The sequence below is a fragment of the Manis pentadactyla genome, chromosome 1 (genome assembly GCF_030020395.1).
Source record: "Manis pentadactyla isolate mManPen7 chromosome 1, mManPen7.hap1, whole genome shotgun sequence".
NCBI lineage: Eukaryota > Metazoa > Chordata > Mammalia > Pholidota > Manidae > Manis > Manis pentadactyla.
The window spans coordinates 79,931,305-79,959,283 of NC_080019.1; the positions used below are offsets into that span (position 1 = coordinate 79,931,305).

General features: G+C 50.7%; 2 protein-coding genes across 4 annotated transcripts; one reads left to right on the top strand and one right to left on the bottom strand.

Moving 5' to 3' along the window:
* Positions 1-696: 696 nt before the first annotated feature.
* Positions 697-22,481, bottom strand: ZIC4 (Zic family member 4). Of its 3 annotated transcripts, none has more exons than XM_036896385.2 (5): positions 19,685-22,481; positions 15,996-16,080; positions 9,337-9,954; positions 4,547-4,868; positions 697-2,488 (listed from the first exon to the last, which is right to left on the bottom strand). In XM_036896385.2, coding segments are annotated over exons 2-5 (1,011 nt in total). In that variant the 5' UTR covers positions 16,066-16,080; positions 19,685-22,481; the 3' UTR covers positions 697-2,487. The 3 variants fall into 3 exon arrangements, with proteins under 3 accessions (XP_036752280.1, XP_036752279.2, XP_057354959.1); XM_036896384.2 differs by lacking the exon at positions 19,685-22,481 and adding an exon at positions 17,252-17,907; XM_057498976.1 differs by lacking the exons at positions 9,337-9,954; positions 19,685-22,481 and adding an exon at positions 17,252-17,907.
* A 162-nt stretch (positions 22,482-22,643) lies between these two features.
* ZIC1 (Zic family member 1) lies at positions 22,644-27,289 on the top strand. Its single transcript, XM_036896382.2, has 3 exons — positions 22,644-24,365; positions 25,786-25,949; positions 26,635-27,289. Exons 1-3 carry the CDS (start codon positions 23,384-23,386, stop codon positions 26,830-26,832), a joined length of 1,344 nt encoding a protein of 447 aa, XP_036752277.1. The 5' UTR covers positions 22,644-23,383; the 3' UTR covers positions 26,833-27,289.
* The last annotated feature ends 690 nt before the right edge of the window (positions 27,290-27,979 follow it).

Genomic DNA, 27,979 nt, shown 5'->3' on the forward strand with positions numbered 1-27,979 from the left:
TGTGTGTGAATTGTAATTACAAAACATTTGCCTGTCTGTATAACTCACATTCATTGCAATCATTAAAATTTCCCATAAATTAGCAATATAAACAAACATATGGGGACCTCCAGTAAACAAATAAAAATCAATATAAGAGACAACATTTTGTAGCAACTACAATAACAGCATGGGTTACAGCTTGGGGAAACTTTTTTACAAATCATTTAGTCAGCACACACATGGGGTGGGGAGGCAGGGGCATTCTTGCTCTTTTAAACCACCTTTAAATCCACATCAGGAGGTTTGGGGAAGGCTGGACAGGGTGAAAGTTCTTTCCTAGGCACAATGTAAAATGAAGAACTGCACATGTGGATTGGGGAGGGTGGCATTTGCATGCATTTTGGGGTTACTATCCTGTAAATCAAACCATCCGAATTCCAATTGCTAAGATTCTGAAGAAAAGAGAAAATTATAAAAAAGTCTTTCTCCCTCAAGCCACTCTCTTTTCTGTTAATGGCAGAAAGGGCTTACTGATTGCTGCTAGTGGGAAGAAACACACAATGGGTCTATTTTTAGCAGAGATTGTCTATGAAAGAGCAGGAAATACTAACAGTCTCTTGACTTAGGTTCCAAAGATCCCAGGCAAGAATATTGGAGCTTGAGAAGTCCCCAAAAGAGGTTGAGCCAGGTGACCTGACTTAGTTCAGGCAGTGAAGAGAGAAACAGACACACAGTGTGGGCGTGGAGTATGTACACTGTCTGCCCCATCTCTGCATTCTTTCCCTCATGTCCTAGAGGCTGTGCAAAGGGCCCCTTAACATCTGCACACCTCTGCAGGCCCTGGACCTCATGTCTCTGTGTTGCCTTTGTGTTTCCCTTACAGGGACTTAGCTCCAAAGTTATCAGTTAGTGTAGTGTGTATGTATGTTTTTTTTTTTAAGAAAGAAGTTTGATTTTCTCTCTTTAGAAATGGTCTAAAACTAACGGGGCAGAGGGAGTTTGACAGAGAGGAGAACAAATCGCTGACAAAGAACCTTTTACGTTTCATCAGCGTTGTTAGGACGACAAGCAGGAATGTCTCAGATAATAACTCCCACTTCAAAGATTTCTCCGCTCAATAGAAAGCGGACCATCCTTTTTATTCAACCACAAGGACTGGCACTAAAGAAGATTCCACTGTTTGATTTTTTTCCACCATGTTTATTTTTCCCCTATTCACTGGGGTACTTGGATAAAATAAACAACAAGACAATTAAGGGAACATGGACTTCTAACTTTCCTGCCATCTTCTCTATCCCCTTGGCCTTGGGCTCTTGAGTTCATCATGCCCAGGGCCAGGCTAAGTCTGAGGGGTATCATACACCTAACCCTGGGGAGACGCAAGAGTCGGGGCTGCAAGAGACTTCTGGGATAGAGGGGCAGAATGGGCTGTGGTTGAGGCCAGAGTAGAGATGTGCCAAAGGCCGTCTGAACTCCTCAGACTAATTCAGGGTGGCTCACACACCTCCTAAGTCCCATTGAAATTCACCCATCCACCCTGTTCAAGATGCAGAGAGGCGAGTTGCACAAACCTGAGCTGGGATGCTCATTTGTGAAGCTTCTGAGATTGCCCTAAGGTTATTACTCCTGACCCTGGAGCCTTTTTGGGGCGCAGTCAAGATGCACGGAGTCCGGCTCCTCCCGTTCCTGAAAACGTCCTGGCACCAAAGCGACTCCCGCCCCACATCAGAGTGCAGTGTGAACCCCTAAACCAGGCGAGGCAGGTCCTAAGGAGGAAGTATATACTAGGGAGCGCAGTGACAGTATTAAATGGCGTGAAAGCAAAGGTCACCACAAATGTATCTTAATAGAGTGTCTGCAGTGAAGTGTGCCGCCTTTGAAGCAGCCGCTCCCCGCGCGCATTTCCATGGCGAGCCTAACGCAGCATGCTGATGCACCGTCAAACTCACACTTTCAACCCCAAAACCCGACTCTTTGAACAACCGAGCTTGATTAGACCTTTCTCCTTTTCTTTCCCCGCTCACAAACCATTTCCTCGCCTTTAGAAACTCGCCATCAAACCCAAATGCGCCCTCTGATCACCGCAGAAAGCAGAAACAAAGGGGGCTGAGCGGCGATTCAAGCAGCCCTTTTCTTCCCTCACATTATTATCCATTTTTATTATGATCGGGAACAAGTGCCCATTCGCGTGGGTTTTGTTTACCGGAAATTAAATGAAAATGATTTAGTCCGCGTCAAACAAAAATATATACTTGTATACACAAGAAAAAAGGCCTGTTAGACGTAAATATTATGTCCTTAATGAAAAGCCTGGACGGGCTCCAGGCTCGGCCTTTCAGGATTTCAGTGCGACTTGCCCATTGCCATAGAAATCCTAACTTACCATGAAGATGCACCGTGGCGAAGAAACATTGCTTTGTGCGCGGGCCCTTTGATGTCGCAGGCGCGAGATGCGGGCGCTCAGCTGCGCTGGGCGAGATTACCTTGCGAGCAACGCGGTGGACATCTGTAACAAGCAAATGAAAAATTAAAGGCTATTAGAGGCCGAAGAAGCATTTTTAATTTTATTTCGTTATTTTGGATGGGGATGGAAGGCAAAATGGGGCCTAGAAATAGAAGGAAAAAAATGAGTTCTTTCAGGAGAGGCAAGAATTTTTAAACATCGTCGAAAAAGCAAGTTCTCCAGATGCCCTCTGCACCTTGGCTGTGAGTGGGTGTTTCCCTATGAGAACGAGGTGTTTGCTGCGGGACAGGCGGCCTCTGTCCAGGCGGCCTCTGGGCCCTACTGTAGTGTGTGGTGTTGGGGTGGGGTGGCGGATCAGTTTGTGAGTCCCCCTTCCACAAGAACGGATTCACTGAGGATGTATTTGGAAGCTTCTGTTTTCTGTTAGGGGTAATGAAAACAGTGCCACTCCAGTTAGGGCATTATTTGTCTGATGGAACTGTAGGGCTGTGGGGGCAGGAATGAGAATTGTCTAAAGGCTTCCGAAAAAGAGAGAGAAGAAAATCCAGGAGAGTCGCAAGGCCAGAACTTGTTTGCTGGGCTCTTTAGGGGTCTCCTCCTAGGTGGGAATACACACACCTATTTATCTCCGAATTCTTAGGGGACTGAGAAGGTTCTGCCAAACTTTTTCTCCCTTTTTCTTTATTTTCTCTGTCCAGATCTTAGCAGGAATTTCACAGCAGCCCCATCCTCCCTGCACAGGGTGGCTGACTGGGAAAACAGGCTCCGAATATCCTCCCCTTGGCAACAGTCGCAAAGACTTTCCTCTCCCCTGCCTCCAGCACCTGGTTCTTTTTCTAGGGACTTGGTACCCAGCATAACAGATACACATCCAATCTAGACCCACTGGGACTTTGCCTTTAAAACATTTATTATTGCCCTTCACCTGTCTTGCCCCCACCCATTTTAAAATAAGACCAACATTGTTTGATTTTTGACAAAGACCAACATAGAATTGTGGTGATTCATCAGGCATTGTTGCCTAGGTGGGATTCCCTAGTTGTGGAGGCCTCGACTCAGTGACATCATTGGTCCACTCTGCACCCCCAGCACCAAGCACCCACAAGATTCCACAGGCAGTGCCAGGACAAGGGTGTGTGTGTGTGTGTGTGTGTGAAGGTGGTTTGGTCTGGGGAAACTTTAGAGCACTGAATCTTAGTGCCCATCTAGTGCTCTTTTGCCTGTATTTCCTGTTATTAAGACTCACTTCCTACCCCCAAGTATATAATGTATACAGAGCAGACAGACAGGCAGACAGACTTATCTGTGTGGACCAGTCCACGGGAGGAGGGCATGATCCTAGAGGAAAGTGCTGGAACACCCCTCCCTCTTATCTCCTTTATAGAAGTGGCTGAAAATTTGGGGATCTGGAACTTGTATATTTTTTCTAAGGATAGGAAGTGAGCGGAGGAGGAAGTGTAAGGGGGCAATAGAGGAAGGGCAGTGGAGAGAAAAGGAAAGCTCAGTAATTCCCTCTGCCTCTTTTCGCGATGGGTACCTCTGAGGAGGTTCAAACAGGAGCTGGGAAGGGAGTAGGGAAGGCAATGCCTGAGGACCAGGGCTGGAGGTAAACAATTCTTATCCTGTGAACCACAGGAGGACCTTGTGGTCTTACTTGTTGCCTGCAGCTGCCAAAATTGCTCATACCCTCTCCTGATACGTATTTTTAAAACTTCTGCTTGTCTCTTTTCCTACTTCTTTATCCCAACACTGGTTTCATGTTACCTAGTCATTAGGGCGTCTGAGTGGTGGGTGGGTGTGGGGTTCTGGGTGTGATTGTAGAATAAATAATGGACATTGTATACCAGCATATTCAACGAGCTCTGACAAATTTTAGCAGTGACTTCCGTTTTTCCATCCCTTCCTTCCTTCCTTCCTCACCCTCTCTTCAAGCCTCAATAACCCGGCCTAGACTAGCAGTCAGTGTACTCAGAAGCAGCAAACTGAGCTGCAGCCCGAATCCTGGAGGCGGCGGTGACAGCGGCAGGGCCAGGTGGTGGTGCGGGGTTTGGGGGCGCGGCGGGCGCAGCCACTGCAGGGTCCGCCCCCTTACACACGTACCATTCGCTCAGGTCGGCGCCACGCACCGCCACCGCCGCCGAGGAGGCCACCGGGGGCTCACGGCCAAAGTCCGATGAGGGTGATACGAGGGCAGACGGCGTGGCCGAGTCGTAGCCAGAACTAGGCGGCGGCGGCGGCGAGCGCCCGTGCACCTTCATGTGCTTACGCAGCGAACTGGGGTGCGTGTAGCACTTGTCGCAACCGCGCACTTTGCACGTGTATGGCTTGTCGCTCGTGTGCACGTGCGAGTGCTTCTTGCGGTCGCTGCTGTTGGCGAAGCGCCGCTCGCAGCCCTCGAACTCGCACCTGAAGGGTTTCTCCCCTAGTGGAAGCAACGCAGAGACATTAGTTCGCGTGGCCCGTGGCCCCGGCTCGGCCTCACCACCTTCCCCCAACTTCTCTTCCGGTTTTTGGAAAAGAAAAAGAATTTCAGAAACCAATTTCCTCCGTGCCTCAGACCCGGGACCCCTTCCCCGCTCAGAGCTTGCCCCTTGAGCTCTCTCCAGCACGCCTCCACCCCTCCCCCTCTCTCGCCTGGCCTGGGGGAGGGTACATAGGAGGAGCGACAAAGACTCCATCTTAGTCGAGTTTCCATTCTGGAAGATCCTGATCCACTACGGTTGTTTTCCTCCAATTTTCTCCATGAGGAGCCAGAAGCACCTTTGTCCGAATAGAGTTGACTGAGGAGCTCTCATCTGTGCAATTTAAAGTTGCTGTTTCAGCCAAACGTCTCTGCCCGTTTCCCCCACCCCCACCACAGCGGTCCACCCCGCATACACCCAATCCCGGCCCAAATTGTTTCCTAAAGTGGGTTTTGTGGAAACTCCAAGGCAATGGAATAATTTAAGGATGTGCAGCCGATGCACATGGCATGTGCATAACGTGGATTCGTGCTGCAGGGAAAGGTATACTACGCAATGATTCACTTCAAGCGTGATTTTTACGGGAAATAGAGCCCCCCCTCCCTTTTACCCCCTGAGGGGAAACATTTAACAGCATTCTTCAAATCTTGCCTAAACCGTCCGGGATTCCTCCAGATACGCGCGCCAGCAATAATATTTTATTACGCTGCTCCAGAGACCTCCCGGAGACGCCGCCACGGGCAGTCCGCTCTCCCAGTCCTAACTGACTGTGAGAAGTCGAATGGCCTCCCCAGACCACCGCGCCTAACGGTCGGGCCTCGACAGGCCTGAGCGAAGAGGCCGGCGCTACAAGGTGTGCCGCGGCCAAGCGGTATCCGAGGCCTGTCCCGCAATCGCACACTTGAGCGCGCGCAGCTGCTGAGGTCAGGCCAGGCCCGGAAGGCAAGCGGGCAGCCGGGTAGACCCGCAAGGGACTCCGGTCCGCAGTGCGATGCCCTGTAGAGCCGCGGGAAGGCGCGAGCGCCCGTTAGAGTAAAAGCATAGGCCTCAGACGGAGCCCCAGTCCGAGAGCTCACCGCCGGCAGCATTTGCCGGTGTGTAGAGGAGGAAAGGACCCAGAAGCCCAGGTTTCTGCTGGAGCTGCAGATGCTACAGGAAGGAAGAGAAGAGGTGTCTAGGAGCTTTAAACAAATGGATGCCACCGGGCTCCCTGGGTTGAGGGAGCGGCTGCTGAGCGACTGCCTAAGGAGGAAAAGATGTACTGCTGGAGGACTGTTGCCTTTGTGGGGGCTTCTTCTCCCGCCGCTTCCAGAAAAGACGGGTGCTTTGGGGCAGGTTTGAACAAAGCCCCTATTCCCGAGCCCTGCTGAGGCTCAGGCTGAGCTAGAGGTTTGCGCACAACCCTCGCCACCGAGCGGCAGTGGGTTGTGAGCCCAGGGCTCCAGCAGGCTCCAGCGGCCTCCGGCTGCTACATCGTGATGCTGCAGGAGTATTGCTACTACAGTGGAACACTGGACTGTTCTAGCACCTGCCATTTCTTGGCACACCGGTACCATTTTATTTTATTTTTTTTAAACGAGAAAGAAGCAGAATAAATCAGTGTCCCTATCTGCCCTTTCTTTTCTGTTACATTAGCATCTGCAAAACTAAAACTTTTCTTCCTCTCTTCCTTCTTTTCTTTATAAAATCATTTACAAGAACCATGGGAAAAGGTCTGCAAAAGAAAAGAAGATTTGCTGAGAAAACAGGAGGAATGGAATTTGAGGTTGATTTCCCCCTCATAAATATCCACAACCCCCCCCCCCCCACAGTTATCCCATCCTGCGAGCGCCACCATGGACATTCATGTAAAAGAGAAACATTGATTTCGTCCCAGACGAGAAGCTGGGTCGAAAAAAGCCTGCCACTGAAGGTGACACTGGAAGTTCCCAGACCCCTGGGAAGCCAGGTGGCCGCACCCGTCCGCGCCCTCCTGGGCTCTCGCCAGCTGCAAGAGGCGCTCTGCTCTCCTAGCCTAACACTGTCCCTCACAACCAACACACTACCTCCCTCCCTCCCACCGGGTCTGGGCGCTACGCCCTGGGTGGGTGGGTGGATGTGGAAAGGCAGGGTTGGCCAGGGCCCCGCCGCCCGCCCTGAGCGGCCTGGGCCTGGGGCTTGGACTTGAAACGCCCAGAGTCTCCTCCCAGAGGCTCAGCGACTGGGAGAAGCCTCCGCCAGGGCCGCGCGCCAGGGCCTTCTGACAAAGTTCCCCCGGCGGCGGGGCAGCTTGGCCAGCGCCATTTCTCGCACTTGTGGCTGAACCAGGTGGTCCGAACTTGTCTGTCCCAGCGCGGTCTCCTGCTCTACCTGGGGTCCCGAGTCCTGCCTCGGTCTAGCAACAGCCTGGGAACGTGGGGTGAGCCCCCAGCCTAGGGGCTTCGTGAAGGGCTCCAGGAAGCGGGGTCGGGCTGGAGCTCGGCGGCTGGCCTGCGTCTTCCTCGCGGCGGCACCATTGTTCCGGGATCGCTGTGACTGCCACACAGTAAAACCTTTCGGCGCGGGTTTGGGACGGCTGCCCCCGGAGCCAGGCCCGGGATTCAGATCCGAGAGAATCTCAACTCCTGAAAAATCAGCTCCTATTCGCCGTTTCCGCGACTCGAGGAAATGAAACACCATTAATATTTGAAAAGGCAATTATTTTCCTGTTGAATCGAGAACTGTCTTCATGAATAATTTGTAGTGAGGTCTATTGCCATTTGAGAAACATTTTGTTGCTCCCCCCCTTTTCATTACTGAGGAGGGGAACGCTGGAGCCAGCAGGCTCTGTAGATTTTTTTTTTTAACTCCAGCGATAATGAATCAGGACTGCCAGTGGAAAGGACGCACTTAGAATTCTGTCCTGAATAGACGCAAACCTGAGCCAGCACGGGCGCAGTGAACTCGCTTCTCTGCTGTAGGTCGATTGCACTAAGAATTTAAGCATTTTCTGCTTCACGTACTTCAAACAGTAGGCCGGCAAAGAGCAGTAAAAGTTTGTTTGTTTAAAATCCCCCTGTCATTAAAAATGAGTTCCTTCTCAGGCTTAGGACTGCGCGTCTACCTTCGCGGTGCGGGCTGCCAGCTCCTGGAATAGCCGGCCTGAGGGCGCTGATCCGGCCTCACTTCTCCCCCTTCCCCCGGGTTAAAGCTTGGAGGGTGGGAGAGGGGGGTGACAATCGCTTGCTTGAGGATGGGGGCATCCTGGCAACAGTTCAGGAAAACCATACATTTCCAGACATCCTCGGGAAATAAAAGAGCTTAAAAGTGGACTTTGGTCTGGCCTTTGTGTGTGCCAGTGTCCTGGCCAGGGATGCTCCCCAAGATTGCAGGGTCTCGGGGAGAAGAGAGAATTTAGCAAGCTGCTTTCCCGGGCAATGCCAGCCTGGTGGAGTTATTTTACTCTAATAATGGCTGAGTTTCCACCAAGAATAGAGGTGAGCAAGGCAGAGTGTCAGAGAGTAGTAGAAATAGGGCACCAAGATGGAACTTGTTTTACCCTCTCTTCTCCCCATCGACTCCCTTTGCCTGCCCCCAAAATGGAGGAGGGGAGATGTTGACTTCTTAAATTTCGAGGAAGTGAGGGCAAGAAAACCCTAGCTAAGGAGAGTACAAACATCGGCTGCTAAACTAATTAATGTAACTTCACAGGCTGTTCTGGGAAGTGTGAAAACTTTCTCCTTGCAATTTCATTAATTAGAGATGCTTCTGGCCGGAGGAGTTCAACGTTGCAGGCTCTTGCGCCGGCTCCTTTTCTTTCTGTTAACTAGAACTAACAGATGTGGTTGACACATGTGCCCATTTCACTTAACAACTCGGTAAATGACATTTAAGGCGGGTGAGTCTCCTTGGATCTCTGCTAAAACAAAGGGAGGTTGTCAAACGTCCCAAGAGTCAGATCAAGGAGGCTCCAAAAAAGGAGCGAAGTTAGTCCATGAGACCCCAAATCCAAGAGAAAGAATCAAAAACCCAATGACCCTTCAGTTCAGGTAGCGGTCATATCCTCAGGCTGATTGATGAAGAATGCTTCCCACATGATTCCAAAACCAACGGGAAGTTTTAATTCTTCCTATGTCTTTACGACTTTGGGGAACACTGTCATTTTAAACACCTTAAAAATCAAATTTGATGAGCAGAGAGTACACATATGGACACAACAGAGACCCAAACACGTTCACCCTCACCTCCCAGAGCAGATATCCCGTACTATCCTCCCCACACACAGCCTCGGGAAACTTGGGTGACTCTAATAAAGGGGCATAATTAATATTTCATGGACTTGGCTCATAGTGACACCAAAATATCCCCCCTTCCCCCAGATGAAACTTGAGGAAATTCAGCCCCAGGGCCAGAAGAGGCGCCTGTTTTCCCCAGAGGCTCCGCACGAGACAGACAGTGCCGAATACTGACCTGTGTGAGTTCTTTTGTGTATTTTGAGATTTTCTGATCTAGCAAAGACCTTCCCACACCCCGGGAAAGGACAGGGGAAGGGCTTCTCGCCCGTGTGCACGCGGATGTGATTTACAAGTTTGTATTTGGCTTTAAAGGGCTTGCCCTGGCGCGGACACTCCTCCCAGAAGCAGATGTGGTTGGCCTGCTCTGGGCCGCCGACGTGCTCCACGGTGACGTGCGTGACCAGCTCGTGCATGGTGCTGAAAGTTTTGGAGCAGAGGTGCGGGGGTGCGGGGCCATCGGCCGCCAGCCACTTGCAGATGAGCTCCTGTTTGATGGGCTGGCGCATGTATCGGAAGAAGGCGCCGGGACCATGGGGCGCGGCGAGATTCACCGTCAGGTTCACGCCCGCATAGCCCTGCAGGGCCGCGGCAGTTGCCAGGGCGTCGCTGCGGGCCACTGGTCCCGGCGTGAAGGATTCGGATCTCGCGTACATGTCTCCAGGAAGCCCCAGACGCAGGAGTCCGCTCAAAGTGCTGCTGGGGGAGGCCTGGGGAGGCTGCTCGTGGAGGCTCGGGAACACCGAGGGGCTGGAGGCGGCAGCAAGATGGGGCCCATGGTGTCCGGAGCTGCTACCTGTTGTCGAGACAAATAGCGCGCGTGAGAACGAGTGGCGTGGGCTGAACATTCCACCCGGCCCCGGGGAGCAGACCCAGCCCAGCCGAAACACTGCCTCTGCTGTCAGCGCCGGGCGGGGAGCCAGCCAGCGGCGCAGCAAACCAGACGGACAGCTCCAGGCCAAGCGCCTCTGCCGCGGTCAGGCTGGGTAGCTATTCAGCAGAGCCCTTGTCGCTCCCTAAGCAGGAGAGGGATGGTGGCGGCGGGGTGGGTGGAAGGGACAGTGGGGTGCGCAGTGCTGAGTCTGTGGCTTGCTGGAGGCCCCTGTGCTGTGCTCAGGAGAGATTCGACCTGCGGCCCCAGTAGGCTTCGGCTGCCACTGCCAATTCCCCGGGGCCCTCGGGGTCGCGGCTCCCCTCAGGGGAGTGGAGGTGAGGGAAGTGGAGTTGTAAGTGGTGGTGGTGGTGTATACGTGCCCCCTTCATATATACTAATTTCAGCGCCCAGCTTGGCTGGGAGATGGCGGCGTGCTCCATGCCGGCCCCAGTTCCCTGGTGCTCCTAGGGTCTGCCCGCTCACACCACTGTCACCTGACAGCGGGGAGGAGAAAGAACCACCACAATAAACTTCTGCAAAGTTTTTTTTTCCCCACAAGTTTTGGGTTTGTGACTCTCTGTCTCTCTTTCCGTGTGTGTGTGTGTGTGTGTGTGTGTGCACGCGTGTGTGTATGTCTTTAATGCCTACTTGAAATCCCGTATACTACATAGGCAGCAGCGGGGCGCGGGAGGAAGTGAATAGAGATTCCGGGCCAGGCCCGAGCCCGCCGAGAACAACAATCGCCTAAGTCGCCCATTGGCCGGCGGCCCGGCCCGACGTCAGTAATGACAGGTCCTGCCGCTTGAGGACACACACACACACACACACACACACACACACACACACCTCCCTCACACAACTCCCTCTCCTCTCCTCCCTCCTCCCTACCCGCTCAGCATCTCAAATTTCCACTGCTCATGCGCTCTAACCCGGGCAGGGATTCTTTTCTCTCCTCTGGAGCCTCCTCCCTCTCCTCCCCCGTAGGCTGGGTACATCTGCTCTGCCTCGCCGCCCTCGGAGGGAGCGGGGCTGGGTTATGCCTCTGTCCACTGCTACTTTGGGGAGGGGGTGTTGCGCTGCCCGTTATGTCCCCGGGGTAGACCAGCGTACTCAGCCCTGCTGGGGCTGAAGCTCAGCGCAGGCAGCGCGGGAATGGCGGCCTGCTTCTGCAGTTTGTCCAGGAGCCGGGAGGAGGCGAGGGCTGGGATCTAGACGGGAATGGCTGCTGCAGACTGTGTCCCGCAGAGGAAGAACTCCTAGGCTAGCAGTCCCTAGGCCTAATTTTCTTTTCTTGCTCCCTCCGCAGTTTCTCGTGTCCCTCACCTCTTTCCCTCTCTCTTTGATTTTCCCGAAACCTCTGTCCACACTTCGCTTTCCTACGCGGAGCCTTCTTCTCCCCTCCTCCCCTTTCTTCTACCCTCTTAGCCTTGCCGGCCCCTCCTCCCGGGTGCCTGGCGGACTCCGAGACGCGCGAGCCAAGAATCTGGCCCTGACAAGAGCCCGGAGTGGACTCGAGGTAGCGACCTGGGAGAGGCTGGCCTCAAACCCACACTGCCCTCCTGACAGGCGCTAAGAATCCTCCCCGCCACAATTCATACCGACTCGGCCCGCTGGCCAAAGAAACAAAGGCGAGGGGCGCGCAGCAAAAAGGAACGGATCCTCACTGCTAGGTCTCCGTCTGTTAATTTGCGGTCTTGAGCTGTGTACCCGGCCGCCTGACGGAACCTCTAGGTAATGGGACTTGGGGATCACTTCCACTTTCAGCTCTGGCCACTTGTTGACCGCGGCAGGAGTTTCTGCCTTTCTTGCCCGCCTTCAGGGCTGTGAAGAAAGAGGACGCCAGGTTTCCACGGCCTTGGCCTCCTCTTGCGGGACGCCCTCCAGTGATGCGGGTTCCACCGTTTTGGGGTGGGGGTCAGCTGGTGGAAAAAAACCCTGCAGCTCTGGCCCAGGCGAATGTGGCAGAAATAGTGGTGGTGGTGGTGGTGTCCTTTGCGCCACAGACTGGCTAGGGCCGGATGCATGGCCTGACAATTTAAAGGGCTGCTGTGGACCTGATGCCTTCCTGGCTCTCTGTAGACGAAAAATGCCAACCTAGGTACTTGGGCCTCCCTGGAGGCCATAGAAAGCATCCCAAAGCAAAGCAAAGAAAGGCTTGGATTTTTAAGAGAAGTTTTAAGGTTTGAGTATAAGACTCTGTACCTCTAGCAGAGGCAAGAAGTTTGGACAGATTACAAGGAACTCTGAGAGTTGATTGGCTGCTCCACCCCCCCCATCCAAGGACTAGTCTTAGACATTTCCTGGTCAGTAAAATGAGTTTCTTTTAAATTTTTCAAAATAATTAACTTATTTATAATGGTTGGCAGATTCTTTGAGACTTTCTTCATTTAACACATTGTTGCCTACTCCGGCAGCATTTTAGCAACGGATTAACTTCCAAAACAATGTCCCTTGGCTTTGACAAGTCCAGGTCTTTCTGCTCCTCTCCCCGGAAGAGCTTAAGCAAAGCTATCAATAGCATTAAAAAAAAAAATTGAAGGAGAGCATTTGACAGGCGAATCCCTTCCACTCTGGAAACCAAGGGCTTCCACATAGCAGTGTTGAGACTAGACTTTGACGATTAGTCTCCTTTCCTGGCTTTCACCCTCTCCCATCCTCTCACTTTCTGGGATTTACCCCTCAGCCCTCAGGCACCTCCTCTATGGCCTCTCACCCTGTTTTCCCATCCTCAAAGCAACAGCCAGATCTCTAGGGAGGTGTTCCCACGGCTCAGTGAGTGGTTTCAAGGCTCCCCACCAAGCAGGTGTCTGTTGAATGGTGCAGTTGTCTAGTTGAGTCTGAGCTGAACTCAGTAAGGGCTCTGAAAATAACCAAAACCAAAACCAAAACCAAAACTAAGAGTTAAAACAAGTGTGTTCCTTCCTGAGACCCTGTTCCTAGTTGTTTCTCCTAACCATCTCTTACCACAGAGCTTTGTCATCTCCTCTTGCAGCATTTAGACCAAAGTGCAGGGGTACGTTAGTGGTCCAGCAATTAAAATATTTCATTTCCCATCTAAACCTAGCTGATCTGCAAGCTACTGTTCAGGATGTTTGCCAAATTCATTGTCCAATTTGACTTGCATTAAAACTGATTTGCATAAAAGAGGATCTCTTAATATACACACTGTGACTCTACCTGCATCAAAAGCTTTGAATAATAGTACAGAATAGGTGTATTTGTTTTAATCTGTGGACACTTTAAGAAACCTGGTGAAGCACGTGAACTCTAATAGTCCCATGTTCCTTGCCCACACTCACAAGAGAAGGAAACTATAACTTTCCACTAGAAGGTGATGAAAATAAAGATGTAATTTTTTCCCTACCAAATTTTTACACCCCGTGAATTCTAAGCACTGACTCCAGAGATAAGAAGCAGAGGTTTATACATTTAGACTGTTAGTATGCTACACACTCATTTACTAACTTTACCCTTGAAATTCTTCAAACATATGCATGGCTATTTATGCCAACAGCAAATGGGCAAATACATCTGATTCAGCCAAATTCACTGACAGTAACCTGGCCGCATGGAGCTCCTTCCCAGATGCAGCTTTCTCTTCAAGCACTGAAAACATCTGGATCTATCCTGGCTTCTTCAGTAGCCATGGGTCAGTGGACCTGCAGGTCACTAAGGTTGCTTGACTCTTGCAAGTTCCTTGGAGCCACATGGTTCACACCTTGGTTGGCTAAACACATCAACGGGACTAGGCATTCTCCAGTGTAACACTGCCCCAGGGACTGAGATGGGTGGGGGAGAATCCATTTCACCCACTAATGTTTATTGACAGGAAACTTTGGGCAATTACATAAACGTCTGCAAGGCACATATCTGAAATAAGTCCCAAAGCAGTGTCCAGCTAACCACAGATGACAGGTGAGGCACCAATGTCAGGGAAGCATATTTTAGTTTTCAGAACAGCTCCTTCCAGTCTTCCAATGCCCAGGTAGCAAGGAATCCATATTTCCTTAACTATTGATTGGGCAATCTGTGGACTGGTGTCCCTCGGTGATGCTTAGAATTTGTCTTTCAGGATGTTATCTCACCACATTTACTCCAAATACCACATGCTTGGCTGAAACATTCTATTCCTGACCATTCTGGGGGTTACAACACTGCCAGAGCCCCTCACATCACTGATCAAATGTGGAATGTCTGACCTCTTTCCCTTGTAAAGGGAAGAAATTGGGAAGATTTCAAATCAATAGCTGAGCTATTTTTTTGTTGTTGTTTTTTCCATTTTGATCTTCCTGCTTGATTTGCAAAACAAGACATATTCTGTGGCCCACAGATCTTTGGCACCAAAGAAGCACTGGAGGCTTACGTGGGGTCCTGTTTGGAGCAAGATCCACCACCAGACCCCAAAATCCCTCCAGTGCCCAACATTGTGCCCAAAGCACCTTTCTTCACCACAGCCAGGCCAAAACAACAGCACAAAGTCATTTTCTAGTCCTACTATATAGAAATGTGACATTACATCTGCCAGAGTTCCTCACATCACTGGTTCAAATGTGGAATGTATGACCTTTTTCCCTTGGAAAGGAAAGAAATTGGGGAGATTTCAGATCAATAGCTGGGCTATTTTTTTTCCCATTTTGATCTTTTAAACAGTGCTAAATGATGATGATCTGTTTCACATTATGTCCAGAACAGGATCCCAGAAGCTGAGAGTCACTGCACAGATCCTGGCCAAGCCCAAGCTTGTTGCCTGAATGTTCTGCATCTAGATCTACAGGCACTTGTTCAATCCTTTCTTCCCTGTTTCTGGCCAGGTTATCACCATCACCCAAAACAAAAGTCGTATCTCTTCACAAGCTGTTCACAGACCGACTTCAGATTCCTGCAGTCTTGTGGAAGAAAAAAATAACTTAAGCCTCAGGAGCCCAACCGTACGTCCAAGCCCAGAATGTAAAAAGGAGATGAGATCTATCAGGATTTCAGAGAAAAAGGAGGCTATTCTTCTCCTCTACTACGGAAGTTTGCATTTTAATAATCATTAATGAAGCTGACTATAAAAGAAAATATACTTGGATAGAATTTAATTTCCAAGCAAGGTTCTACAAAACATCTTTTGACAAAAGATTGAGAAACATGGCCAAAGGATTTTCCAGAACAGCACTGAGGAATTAAAACAACTTAGTACGTATGGTAACTCCATCTCTCTTGAAAACACTGCCATTAAATCATCCCAAGATAATAGAAGAGAGGTATTTCCTGAGTTGTGCATTTAACTTTTGTTAAGAAGGTGGTTTTTTACTACCAAGAAGGAAATACCTTGGAGACAACCGTTGCTGGTGTTGTAGTTGAAATCAGGGAAACTAGATGCCTGGAAGGGGAAACACCCATCCCTAAATCATATGCTTATTCTAAATGGAATATTAAATTAAATTCTTCACAATGAAGGTATTCCTTACAGAGTGGCTGTCAGTCATTCCCCGTTCAGACACCACATTGTGGGAACGTAGTTGCCGCCACATTGCAGAGGGCTGGTGTCCCTGGTAAAGATGATGCATATCATGTAAACCCCATCACCAAGATCAAAGTCTGCTTCTTTCATGGAAGCCAATACATGTCAAACCTCATTCCAATCAAATCGTCTGGAAATGAATTCAAGATGAATATGTCATAGAATAATGTGACAGTGGAACTGCGTAAGGTCAGGGGTGGTTGTTTCAATGAGAGAGTCGTCAAATATTAATTCTAGAACATCCAGATGAGTAGGCATTGAGAGGGATTAGGCGGCGGCTGGTGGGACGTTGTTTCACTGATTTGTGTGCAAAGGCATCAAACTCTAAAGTGTTATAAGTTTCACTGGAATTCAAACTCCGAAGTCAAAACCCAACATAACCAAAAGACAAAACAAAACTTCCTACTTAAGAAAACAACTTCAGCAAACCAATATTCAAAAAACAATTTTAACTTACTTGACTCTTTCAGGGTGTTTCGGTAAAGCCTTAATCGTTTCCTCATCACCAAGGAACTCTTGTATCTCATTTTCCAATTTTGAACCTGTTTGGGAAGAAAAAAGTACTAGTTACTTATTTAAAAAATGCATACATATTTGTATAGCAAGATTATGTGGCCTGAGTGTATGAGTGAAAGGTATTGGTCTGAAGTGTCAGTCTCTTAGGCAATTTTCAAATTTGGGTGTGAAAGAGAAAGACTCTGCTATCCATGTTTATTGCAAAACAATATACCCTTGGTCATAAAAAAATTTTCCCAACTAGATTTTTATCTGAAACTCATTTGTTGATTTCCCTTGCAAGCAGCATTAAGTATTCTTTCTGTTGATCAGTGTTCAAATATCTCTAACTTCTAGAGTTTGAATTTATTGTACGAGTCGCCCCCATTAATTTATTTAAGTTTATTGAGTTTAATGGGATGTAATGGGGAGGGCAGGATATCCTCTGGGGATAAGTGGGTTAAAATTTGCATTGTAAGTGTTGGAGCTAAGAGAAGAAGAATTTCTTTGTAGTTTTGTATATTCTGCCCATGAGGGTGTAGAATTCCTTACCCTCACTTGCTTCTACCCCAAACTCATTTGGAAGCTTATCACTGGTTAGTTTTTCAAAGTTAATATAAAATTCACCAGCATGTGGGGGTTGGGGTGGGAAACAGTATGATTTCTGTTATCTGATTTTGCTGTCCCTATTTCGTAGTTAAGGTAGTCAGAAATACCAACCCCTCCCTGCATATTTGCATTCGTTATCATATTAACTTTGTGAACAGAGCTATCAAAACTTCGGCTATCTTAAAGCCTGAAACCCATAGTGGGGACCTCTGCATCTGTCCGACGAGACTTAAGGCAATGGAACAGCCAAACAGAGCCGATCCACCCAGCCCCAACCTTCAGTTTGGCCCAGAAAGACAAACAGTCATTGAAAAGGTCTCAGGCTGGACAAACACAGCACGCCCTCTGTCAATGAGGACGTCTGCCTGTCTTGACACTCCAGCCCACAGAACAAGCAGTTGTTTAACTTGTTGAACCACAGGCCAAATCCAAGTGGGGCTCTGCTATCTCAAAGGCTTTCCAGTTCTCTATGCTCAAAGATCTCTTTCTCTCTCCCTCAACTCCCAAACCAGGGTTGAACTAACTTGGGTGTTTTCACCCTTCCCTCTCCCTTCTTTTCTAGTCCAAGTCTGAAGGTTGTGTGTGTTGTCAGGGTGGAGGCAGACTCACCTTTTCCCAGAGGGTTTTATTTATTTTCAGTTCTTTCTCACCAAAAGGCATCTGTCCCCAGATATAATAAGTGCCTTCTTGCACGAATCAGGAAAGAAAGGAGGCCCAACTTTGCATTCCTACATAAGGGCTGCATGCTGTGTGTCCTTGCTCTGAAATTTCCTCATGGGTGGCTGTCTGGCCAGGGAAAAGTCCTGGCTGGTTGGAACTCATAGAATTAACTTTTTTGATTCAGAGAGAAATGGGTGTGAATTTCCCTACAAAACTGCTGCTTAAGCCCTCCCTGTAAGACGCCTGGGTCACTTCTATCCCCAGATTCTGGCAGTCTTTTGTGCATTACTAACCCACAGGCATGCAAACAAATGTTGCAGAGGCTGGACTTCAGGCAGGCAACTGGGATTTTAAGCTGCAGCAATTCCTTCACTGCTGGGTGCAGGGAATCAGGGCAAATATCTTCTCCTTTGGTTCAAACTCTGACCTCATTTAGCAAGCCTGTTATTCCACCAAAGGGGGAGTGAGCAATTTTGGGAGCAGTCCCTGGGCCCCTGGACCTGAAATCCCTACCAACCCAGAATTATAAAAGCCCAGGAAGTGCTAGGCTTGGTTTTCCCCAAATGATTGCTTGTGACTCGTCTTCTCACATCAGCCCTGGCCACTGAATCGCACCTAGAGACTTATTGGAACCTGCCTTCCATCCCACTCCTGGAGAAGAGGAAAGAGTAACAAATCCTGGTAACTGATCATGCTGGGGGGAGAGCCAAGAAGGTGGGCTGGTGGGTACATGCAAAAGATACCATTTTTCTTTGGGGGGCTGCACGTTGTGGGGTCGACTTAGCCAGCGCAGGCCTGCCCAAGGTCAGAGGTCACCTACAGCCTGCTTCCCAAGCCAACGACTTCAGCCCCTAGACTCCTTTGCGGCTCCACATTGATCAACCCACGGGCACGCAGGCAAAGGCATGCCCGCCAGTCAGGCACAGCTCAGCCGGAGCGGGTGCAGAGCAGGGCCCTGCAGGCTGCCCAGGAGCTCCTAAGCCAAAACTGAAATGGCTGCTGACCTGTGCTGTGGCCAGTTGTACCTGGCACCTTCCTGGTTCCCCTCCATCCCCGCTCATGCACCACAAGTTGGGCTGGGATTCTGGGTTGTGCGAAGGCCTTTTCTAATTCTTCTGTTCCCTAGAGGGAAGAGCTTGGGTTCCTCCAGCTCAAGGCTGAAGGCTGGGTGGCCGTGCACAGAATAGGGTCTGCATTAGTGCATCGCGTGAAGGAGCAGCCGGGACACTTAACCGTCCCTTCGCACCACCTTATGCTCTAAAAACTGCCGGCAGCTAGATAAAGTAAAGGAAGGTCGTGTCTGGTCGGGTGTTGCTCTGAGGCCAATGATGTTGCAAAGTGGGGAGAAATATGACCTTGGAATCCAAAGGAAATTTCCTGCAGATGGTGCCAGCCAAGGTGCAGCACTCCAACGCCCTTTCTCCATTTCTAAGACCTCGCTGGCTCCCACATGTCCCCGCGGACCATTCATCAACCCAAACTTTCCAGTCAAGCCTTTGAGGCAGTCTTAGCTTTCTCTCTCACCGGACTCTGTTCGCGCCTCACTTGCCCCTAATTTCCAGAGCCTTTAGATGTCTAGGGTAGTGCCCAGAATCCTAGGCGACTGCGACCTGCTCCCCAGAGAGCTAGAGAGCTAGTCGTAGCCCTCTTTGCATCCGGGAGAAAGCAAGCCAAGTCCCAAACCCACGGTCCACCAGCCGCGCGCAGAGAGCGGATCCCAGCGGTCAGCGTCTCGAGGCAGAACCAGGATGCGTGAGGGCGAGGATCCGGGCCCCGAAGCTGACCCAGCCGGCATTCGTCGTCAGGTTGGGGCAAAGACGTTCCATCATCTTGCTGTCAGCAGAGCTAACCTGGCTTCTTTGACCCTGGGATGGGGAAGCGGAGTCCCTCCTGTCCTGTCCTCCTTGTAGGGGCAGGGCATAGAAGCTGCTTGTGGGGGCCTCCTCCCAGCGCCGGCCGGCTCACTAGAAGCAAGAGCAGCTCTGGGCCACTGCCCCATTCTTGTGCTCATGGTGGGGCAACCAGGCAATTTACAAGGAGGGGAGGGAAGGCAGGCGGGCAACAAGCTGCTGCAGGTCGTCGTGCCAGTGTGAGCCCCATGCATCCCCCTTGCCACCCCCATCCCCCTCCTGGGAAGAAGGGATGGACTTATCCCCAGAGCTGCCCCTCGGTGGAAAGGCCCCCTCCTTCTCTCAGTGTTAGTGGGGTGGGGCCTATATTCGTGATTGGGGGGCTATCGAGGAAAGGAATGCAGGAGACAATCTAGCTGGGCCTCTTCCCCTAGTGGGGTTTGGGTGCCTAACGGCTCCCGTAAGGGTGCTTGTTACCCAGCTGCTGGGGGCACAGGTCCCGTGTGGCTGCCCCCTGGACTAAAGCACTTACCCTTCTCCACCTGTTGCCGGGATCGCCTCATTTCTGCACATCACTTTGGGGTGGCTGAGAGGGGACCACAAACCCCTCCAAGCCTCTCTTTTGTGGTTCCAGCCAGGCGGTCATCCTTCATTTCTCCTTTTCCAGCTTTCGGGAAGCAGTTAGGGAATGTATGATGAAGCAGAAATGAGCCGTCAGGATGATATTTTAATGGCTTATATGTCACGTTGGTGCATGTGGCTTTGAACTGGAGCCGCTTGCGTTTCCTGCAGAGAGCGCCGCAAATCCCACTTGATAACTTCTACAACCCACAACTTTTTTTTTCTCACATTCACTCTTACCCAGTATATCTGGACGCATTTCCTAAAAATACCCTCTTGTCAACGTACCCCCCTTGGATTTTCCACTGACTGGAAAGGACAAGACTGACTTTTCTTTTTTGAAGAACTATTTTCTCTCTACCCCTCCCAGTGGTTACCCTTCCCCTTCACATCCCCTCCCTTGTGTTTTGAACGGCAGGCGAGGTGGGCTCAATATTTGTTTCCCCTAGTGAGAGCAGTACAGCCTCTAGAGAAAACTTCTCCTTGCAGATAAGGTTTTTACAACTGCAGTGGAGGCAGGGTCCAACTCTTGCAGGCAGCAGAAAGCACTGAGTGGTTCCGATATATCTTTTATTGCACAAAATGCATTAGAGTTTTTTAAAAACCACTCCTCAAGCCCCAGCCCTTTCCCTCAATTCCCCATCCTGGTTCTACTCAAAGTTGGTGGGGAATGCCGGGCTGCTGCACTCGGACTTGTTGCTCGGGACAAAACACTTGATTTTTTTCCCTTAAATTTCTGTTTCCCAGCACAACAAATATGAATGCTGACCAGGTCCCTTCAGACACCGGGAAACCATCCCAGATATACAAGTCGAGTTTTGAACTGAGAGAGCCCAGGGGAAGGGGAGCTTAGTTCTCCAACCCCAAGCAAGAAGCTGGTCGATGAAAGACCAGCAAACCAGGAAGGAGAGGAGCAGCGACGCTGACCCTGCCTTCCTCCAGCTTGTGCAGCGGGCGACCTGGCAAAAAAAAAAAAAAAAAAAAAAATTCATTTTCATTTTCCTCTCTCCGGGGCACTGGTGAGTTTCCTAACGGGGCGCCAGTGAAACGATGAGTTGAGGTTTCTTTGTCTGGGAGAAGAGTTTAGGGCTCTGATTCAGCTGCAAAGAAGCCAAATGAAGTTAGAAACAAAGGGCAAATTGAAGGATTCCGACTCTTGGCTTTTTGTGTTTTCCTTACTAGAAAATAATTAGACCTAATGAATATGCAGACGCCTCAGCTAAACCCTCGGCCGGGGCTGCTGGGTTTTAAACAGAGCTGCGGAGAAATACAACCTTCATCCTCCCAACCCCCCGCAACCGAATGCATTTTTTGAAATGCATAAATGTTGCTCGCCTTAATTGATTGAGTCACAGGGATTTTTTTTTCTGCTTTTAAGTTCCATACTCTTCTACCTTTCAACAATCATTTTAATATATAGTCAATGGCTCTTTGTGGACGGGACAAAAAGCAACTACGCGCAGTTGTTGAATAGACTTTGCGCTGGGCAAAGACAGGTTAATCGAAGGCCGTATCGCGAAAACAAGCGAGTGTTGTATGTTTGCACTGAATCCAAATGTCTGCATTTTCCTAACTAAATCAAAGGGAGTGTTATTTCTTTTTCTGCTCACTCATCTGAAGGTAAGTAAATTTTCTCTGGCGATCAAAAGCCTGGTCGGCAACAAAGACCGCGCCCGCTTTTTCCACCGTCCTGGTGTGGCGAGTTGCGGAATTTCAATAACTGTGACAAGGGTGACTGATTTGTGAACTAGAAAAGGTTTGAATGTCACAAAATTTACATTGGTCCTATCTATCGGGAATTTAAATACCAAAAAAGTATTCGGGGATTTCTAGGGAGCTTTGGGCAGTACTGAAGAACAATTGCGCTTTGGGAAATTTACAGTTTTACCTGAATGAAAGGGGCCCCAGTTGGGAACAGGAGTGTAGAAGAGGGGGAGTTAGTGGGGGCAGACGAAGGGTATTAGCGAAAACGGAGAAAAGAGGAGAATAACACGGGAGAGGAAAAAAGAAGTCACAAACAATGTTTCCAATTTCCTAATTAAAAAATTTTCATCAATAACTTGGAAAGTTAAGAGCTCCCGTCCACCTGTGCTTAATTTTCAAGGGGGGTGTGGGGGCGTAAAGGAAGTCTGACTGATTTGGTAAAAGTGAAAAAAAATCCAGGCAGCCAGTTATACTGAGAAATCACGTTTCTTATAAAGAGAGAGTGCAGTGCCCGTGTGCTCCCGAGATCTTAAATTATGAACAAGAGGGGGACGAGGCAAGAGGGAAGCAAACTTCAAAAGGAGCAAATAACAAAAGCCTCTTTTGCTACCCTTGAAGGGGGGGCAGCGGGGAAGAAAGAAAAGAAAGTTGCTGAATCGGGACATTCTGGAAGTGCCTTAGCTGTGTTTACCAGCCCCATCCCCGCCTCCTGCTCTTGAAGAAGCCCGAAGTCGCTAATCGTTCAGCAAAAAGCAGGTTTGAAGAAGGGCAAGATAGAGAATGGGAGAGAGAGAAGGTTCGAGACAGAGTCGAAAATAGGGAAAAGGAGACAGAGAGGTACAAGGCTAGAGAGAGAATGAATTTGACTGTGAGAAGGAAAACGAATCGTGGCAAAAAATTTTTTTCCATGAGAAGAGGAAAAAATTTGGAGGAAAAAAAAGTTGCTACTCCTGGCAGCCCTGTTTGTCAAAAGGGGATGTCAAACGCTTTACAATACCTGGGATTGATGAGGCGGGCGGGCCAATGAACGGCGCGCGGCGCCTCGGCGCGCCCTCCGTTGGCGCGGCGGCTGCAGGCGGGGGGAGAGCAGGCACACCAATGGGCGCCCGCGTCAGCAGCACGTGACGCCTCCCCCTGCTCCCATTCATCAAGGGGGGGACGGTGTCGTCCTTTCAATTCATTTATCTGCAGGAATGATTGCTGCTATCAGTCTCGCGCTCACCGCCCGGCTGAGGAGGTGAAAGTTTCTCCCCAGGAAGATAAACCGCAAAAGACAATATTGTGCATGATTTGCGCCTTTTCTTTGGCTTTTTCTTTCTTTATTTCCCCCCCCACCCAATTTTTTTTTTTTTTTTTTTTTGCAAAAAGCAGAGGGGGAAAAAGGAGAGTGAAGGAGCGAGGAGACAAGCCTGAGAGAAAGGAGTGAGAGAAAAGAAAGGGCGAGGGGCTAGTGGAGAAGTGAGGAGGGGCATACGGCGCGAGGCGGAGAGCGGGAGAGCAGTCGCGGCTCCAGCGCTCACATTCCTCTATGCTACAAATCCGGGAGGAAGTTTTTTTGGGGGCTGAGATACCCGTGCCTTTCACTGAGCAGCCTTGACTCAGGGTCCTCGCGGCGAGACTGAGCGGCGAGGAAGTGAGAGCCGCCCGGCTGGGTCTGCTCTGCGGGCGCCGAAGCCCGCCTTGCTCTCGGCCCGCAGCCGTCCGGCTTCCCAGCGCTCGGCTAGGAGAGCGGCCCAGAGCGGAGCGCCGCTGCCTGAGGGCTAGGACTTCGCGAGGTGGGTCGACTCCTCCTCTCTCTCCTTCTTCTTCCTCTTCCTCCGCCTCCCGTTCCTCCTCCTGATTTTCCCTCCTCTGCGGGCGAGGGTGGGGGGGGCGGGGAGACCGGCGCTCTCCCGGAGCAGCCACGATGCTCCTGGACGCCGGCCCCCAGTACCCCGCGATCGGTGTGACCACCTTTGGAGCGTCCCGCCACCACTCGGCGGGCGACGTGGCCGAGCGCGACGTGGGCCTGGGCATCAACCCTTTCGCCGACGGCATGGGTGCCTTCAAGCTCAACCCCAGCTCGCACGAGCTGGCCTCCGCGGGTCAAACGGCCTTCACGTCGCAGGCGCCCGGCTACGCGGCTGCCGCGGCTCTGGGCCATCACCACCACCCGGGCCACGTCGGCTCCTATTCGAGCGCAGCCTTCAACTCCACGCGGGACTTTCTGTTCCGCAACCGGGGCTTTGGTGACGCGGCAGCGGCAGCCAGCGCACAGCATAGCCTGTTCGCTGCTTCGGCCGGGGGCTTCGGGGGCCCACACGGCCACACGGACGCTGCGGGCCATCTCCTCTTCCCAGGCCTTCACGAGCAGGCAGCGGGTCACGCGTCGCCCAACGTGGTCAACGGGCAGATGAGGCTTGGCTTCTCGGGGGACATGTACCCGCGGCCCGAGCAGTACGGCCAGGTGACCAGCCCGCGTTCAGAGCACTATGCCGCGCCGCAGTTGCACGGCTACGGGCCCATGAACGTGAACATGGCTGCGCATCACGGCGCCGGCGCCTTTTTCCGTTACATGCGCCAACCCATCAAGCAGGAGCTCATCTGCAAGTGGATCGAGCCCGAACAGCTGGCCAACCCCAAAAAGTCGTGCAACAAAACTTTCAGCACCATGCATGAGCTGGTCACGCACGTCACCGTGGAGCACGTCGGCGGCCCAGAGCAGAGTAACCACATCTGCTTCTGGGAGGAGTGTCCGCGCGAGGGCAAGCCCTTCAAAGCCAAATACAAACTGGTCAACCACATCCGCGTGCACACGGGCGAGAAGCCTTTCCCCTGCCCCTTCCCTGGCTGCGGCAAGGTCTTCGCGCGTTCCGAGAACTTAAAGATCCACAAAAGAACGCACACAGGTACGGAAACCGCTGTCCTTGAGGCCCCCCACCTTCTGCCTTGCACCCTCCCACTCCCACCCCAGATCTGGGACTCAAAATCCAAAAGTCAGCGGCTGGGACGCACAAACCGGCCTCGGTTAGTTTCTGGGCATCAGCTTACGGCAGGCAGACGAGAAAATGTATGCTCGCTTTTAGTTTGAGGCTTGAAATTATGAAAAAGTATAGAGAAGATCGGCCCAGAAGGATCTAGGAATATAGATTTTTAAATGAGGACTCAAAAAGCCGGGGGAGCAGAGAGACAAACCCGGCTGTGCAGAGCCCATGGTGAGCGCGAAGCCGAGATAGGTGGCCTGCCCCCGGCAGCGACGGAGGCGCCAGCTACTCCAGCTGCAGACAAATCTAAACGTTTGCATCCTGCCAACATCGCTATCTATGTACCTTAATAAGGACTCTGCCAAAGGAAGGAACTGAGGAAACTGGAGATCAGATGAAGAGGCATAGAAAAAAACAAAACAAGAGACAGAAAGGGGTGGGGTAGTGGAAGCTAGTAAATCGGGTCTGAGGAAGCGTTTGGAGGCTTATGCATATTTAAAGAGCTCAGTTTAGCTGTGACTTGTTTGTGAGTGGGCTTGAGGAGTCGGGAGAGTTGGCGGAAGGGGGACAAGTCCATTTTGTCAATTAGATTCTGTGAGGCGGTTTTCAAAACACCGAATACCCAGTGTTGGCTTTTGAAAATAAGTAGACCAGTCGAGAACAGTTGAAAGTTCATGGCAAGCTCAGGGCTGTAGTCTGGGTCCTGCAGGCCCTTCTGGGCTCCTGTCCACAGGCCGGGAATCCGGTCTAATTCCTTCTGTCTTGCCCGGGTGATTTCTGAGAACCGCCTTTGGAACCTGGGGTTTGGCGCCAGAGTCAGGGAGAACTTGCAGCGCCGAGCTCTCAGCCCAGTTTACCTTATAAAATGTGAATGTGTGTAGGGGGTGGAATGGGGTGGGGGAGGTGACAAAGGGGTGCGGGGCGTCGGGGAGGAGGGAGGAGGAGGAGAGAAAAGCAAAACAGCAGGAGAATCAGCCTGGAATGTGAAAATTAGAAACCCAGAGCTAAGTAGAAGCCGGCCGAATTCGTCTGTATAGCCTCGGGCAGTAAAACTAGCAGCTAGACTTGCTGCTACACTGGGATCTAAAAAACTACCACCACTAGTAATAATAATAATAAATAATATAATTTGGATCTAATTGGATTAGAAGTTAAAATAGTTCAGATACTTATAAATCCGCTGCAGATCTATGACTTTATTGAAGACCCGGGTTTTTGAGCTTGCAAAGTGCTAACCTTAAGCCGCTGCTTTTCAATTTTTGTTTTAATTTTTCCATTTGTTAAAATTTTTTTAACAGCCGCGGGGGTTGTTCTAATCAGACCTCTATTTTGCCTTTCGCACCAGGGGAGAAGCCCTTCAAGTGCGAGTTCGAGGGCTGCGACCGACGCTTTGCTAATAGCAGCGACCGCAAGAAGCACATGCACGTGCACACGAGCGACAAGCCCTATCTTTGCAAGATGTGCGACAAGTCCTACACGCACCCCAGCTCCCTGCGCAAACACATGAAGGTAATCGCCGCAATCTCGTCGCCCGCCTTCCAGCGAGGGGCTCGCTCTGCTCTTCGCGGTCGGGCGGCGAGGGGCAGCTGGGCGGTGGCAGGAGCCTGCAGAGGCAAAAAGGCAACGGTTCCACTCTGATGAGTGGGACTGGCAGAGCGGGCGGGGACTGGAAAAGGGGTTGGAGGCGTCTAGGGCAGTTCTAAAATTACTGTTTAATAAAAAGAAGTGAGCACTCGAACAGAGGCCACCACTGAATTTGGCCCAGATAGGGAGCTAAGGCTGTATCAGCGGGTTGTCGCCGCCTAAGCTGTCGCCATTGTGGAATGGCTGGCAGCGTTGGCAGAAGAGTTGGGGGCTTGCGTGCAGGCCCAAGCGCTTGGTCATCTAAACCTGAGAGAGCGAAGTTCAGAGGCTGCGGAAGGGACCCTCTTGGTCCCGGGCCTCGAATCCAGCCTACTCTTTCCCAGATCTGTTTTCTCCTTTTGTGAGTACCGGGGGGGCGCTTTCCCTCCCTGGAGCACTGGCTCTGCAGGCCCGAGGCGGGGCAACCAAGCCCAGGTCCGGCGAGTCGGGCCTCCCTTGAATTCAAGGGGATCCAGGGCTCCGGCAGAGACGGCGCGCGGCCTTTACCCGTTCTAGGCGGCCTCCGCGCCGGCTCTTTATCTCCTTAAAAAACGCGACTTTATCCCTGCAGGTCCACGAATCCTCTTCGCAGGGCTCGCAGCCATCGCCCGCCGCCAGCTCCGGCTACGAGTCCTCCACGCCGCCCACCATCGTGTCTCCCTCCACAGACAACCCGACCACCAGCTCCCTGTCGCCCTCCTCCTCCGCGGTCCACCATACAGCTGGCCACAGCGCACTCTCTTCCAATTTTAACGAATGGTACGTTTAAAATCAGAAACAGAACACCGAACAAAACCCTATTTAAGAAACTGAATACACACACGTATACAAAATATTAACGAAAGAACCCTGAGAATCAAAACAGCCTCCCCCCTACGTTGAAATCCTGTTTTTTTAAAACCTGCCAATAGACCCAGGACCTAGTAAGAGAAAGCACCAAACCCTTAAAGTTTTTTCCCACTTTTTTTCTTTTTTTTGCAAAGGCTGGGTAGCCACAGGGTGGGAGGGGGGCGTCGAGGAGAAGGCGGTCGCCTGACCAAATGCCGCCAACCCCGAGGGCCAGTTTCTCCTCGGAATCAGGACAGGCCCTCTGGGCTTCAGCATTTTTTTTTCGCTTTGCATTCCTGTAAATACAGAATTATTAGCTTAAAACTGTACTGTTGGATTCTGTAAATAGTTATATCTCGGTTGGAGCGGGCGGGTGGGATCGTGGCGTTGTGGTCTTTGCATTGGGGGAGGGGGAGAGGGCGGGCGGGCAGGGGTGGAGGGTTGGGGGAGGGGGTGGGCGGCCAAAAGCCAACTGTTTGTACTGAATGGCAAGAATGTTCTAGTAAATGTGTACCAAAATGTGAATTACTTTGTACGATTACAGTCTCCACGTCGACCTAACAGGATATTATTGGTATTAATGTGCTTTTTTTGTATAAAGTGCAAACATTTCGTCCCAAAGTCTAAGTACTTTAGTGCAGTAAAATGTTGTTTCACGTCCTGTCAAGAATTCGTATAGTACGAGCCTGGATCTGCGTGTCAAACTGTTCCATTTGTTTATGTAAAGTGATATTAAAAAAGATATAAACTATAACTGTCCGTTGCTTTTGGCAAAAGATACAACCACATAATGTATATAATTCCTAGTTTCCATATTTATCCGCATGTAAAGGGCCGGTTTATTCATGTTACAGATATTCAATATTTATGGCTAGAAGAACTCGTATGTACACTTTAGTTTCCAGAACTGTTTGGTAACCTTTCGTACCTTATTAAAGATTCTTAAATCTCAGTGACTGTGGTAGGAATTTCTTCTTCACCCCCAGCAACCTGCTGCTGCCTCTTCGCCGGCTTTAGTGGGTCTCTGGAAAAGCTCTCCAGTCTTCCTCGCCTTCCCTTTCTGTCATCGTAGGTCGTATAAACGTGAT

Coding starts and splice junctions, on each gene's coding strand:
- ZIC1 (XM_036896382.2), top strand. CDS start 23,384: ATGCTCCTGGACGCCGGCCCCCAGTACCCCGCGATCGGTGTGACCACC. Junction 24,366..25,785: donor CCACAAAAGAACGCACACAG/GTACGGAAACCG, acceptor CTTTCGCACCAG/GGGAGAAGCCCTTCAAGTGC. Junction 25,950..26,634: donor CCCTGCGCAAACACATGAAG/GTAATCGCCGCA, acceptor TTATCCCTGCAG/GTCCACGAATCCTCTTCGCA.
- ZIC4 (XM_036896384.2), bottom strand. CDS start 17,302: ATGCCTTTTGGTGAGAAAGAACTGAAAATAAATAAAACCCTCTGGGAA. Junction 9,955..15,995: donor AAACACCCTGAAAGAGTCAA/GTAAGTTAAAAT, acceptor TCTCGACAACAG/GTAGCAGCTCCGGACACCAT. Junction 4,869..9,336: donor ACACAAAAGAACTCACACAG/GTCAGTATTCGG, acceptor TGCTTCCACTAG/GGGAGAAACCCTTCAGGTGC.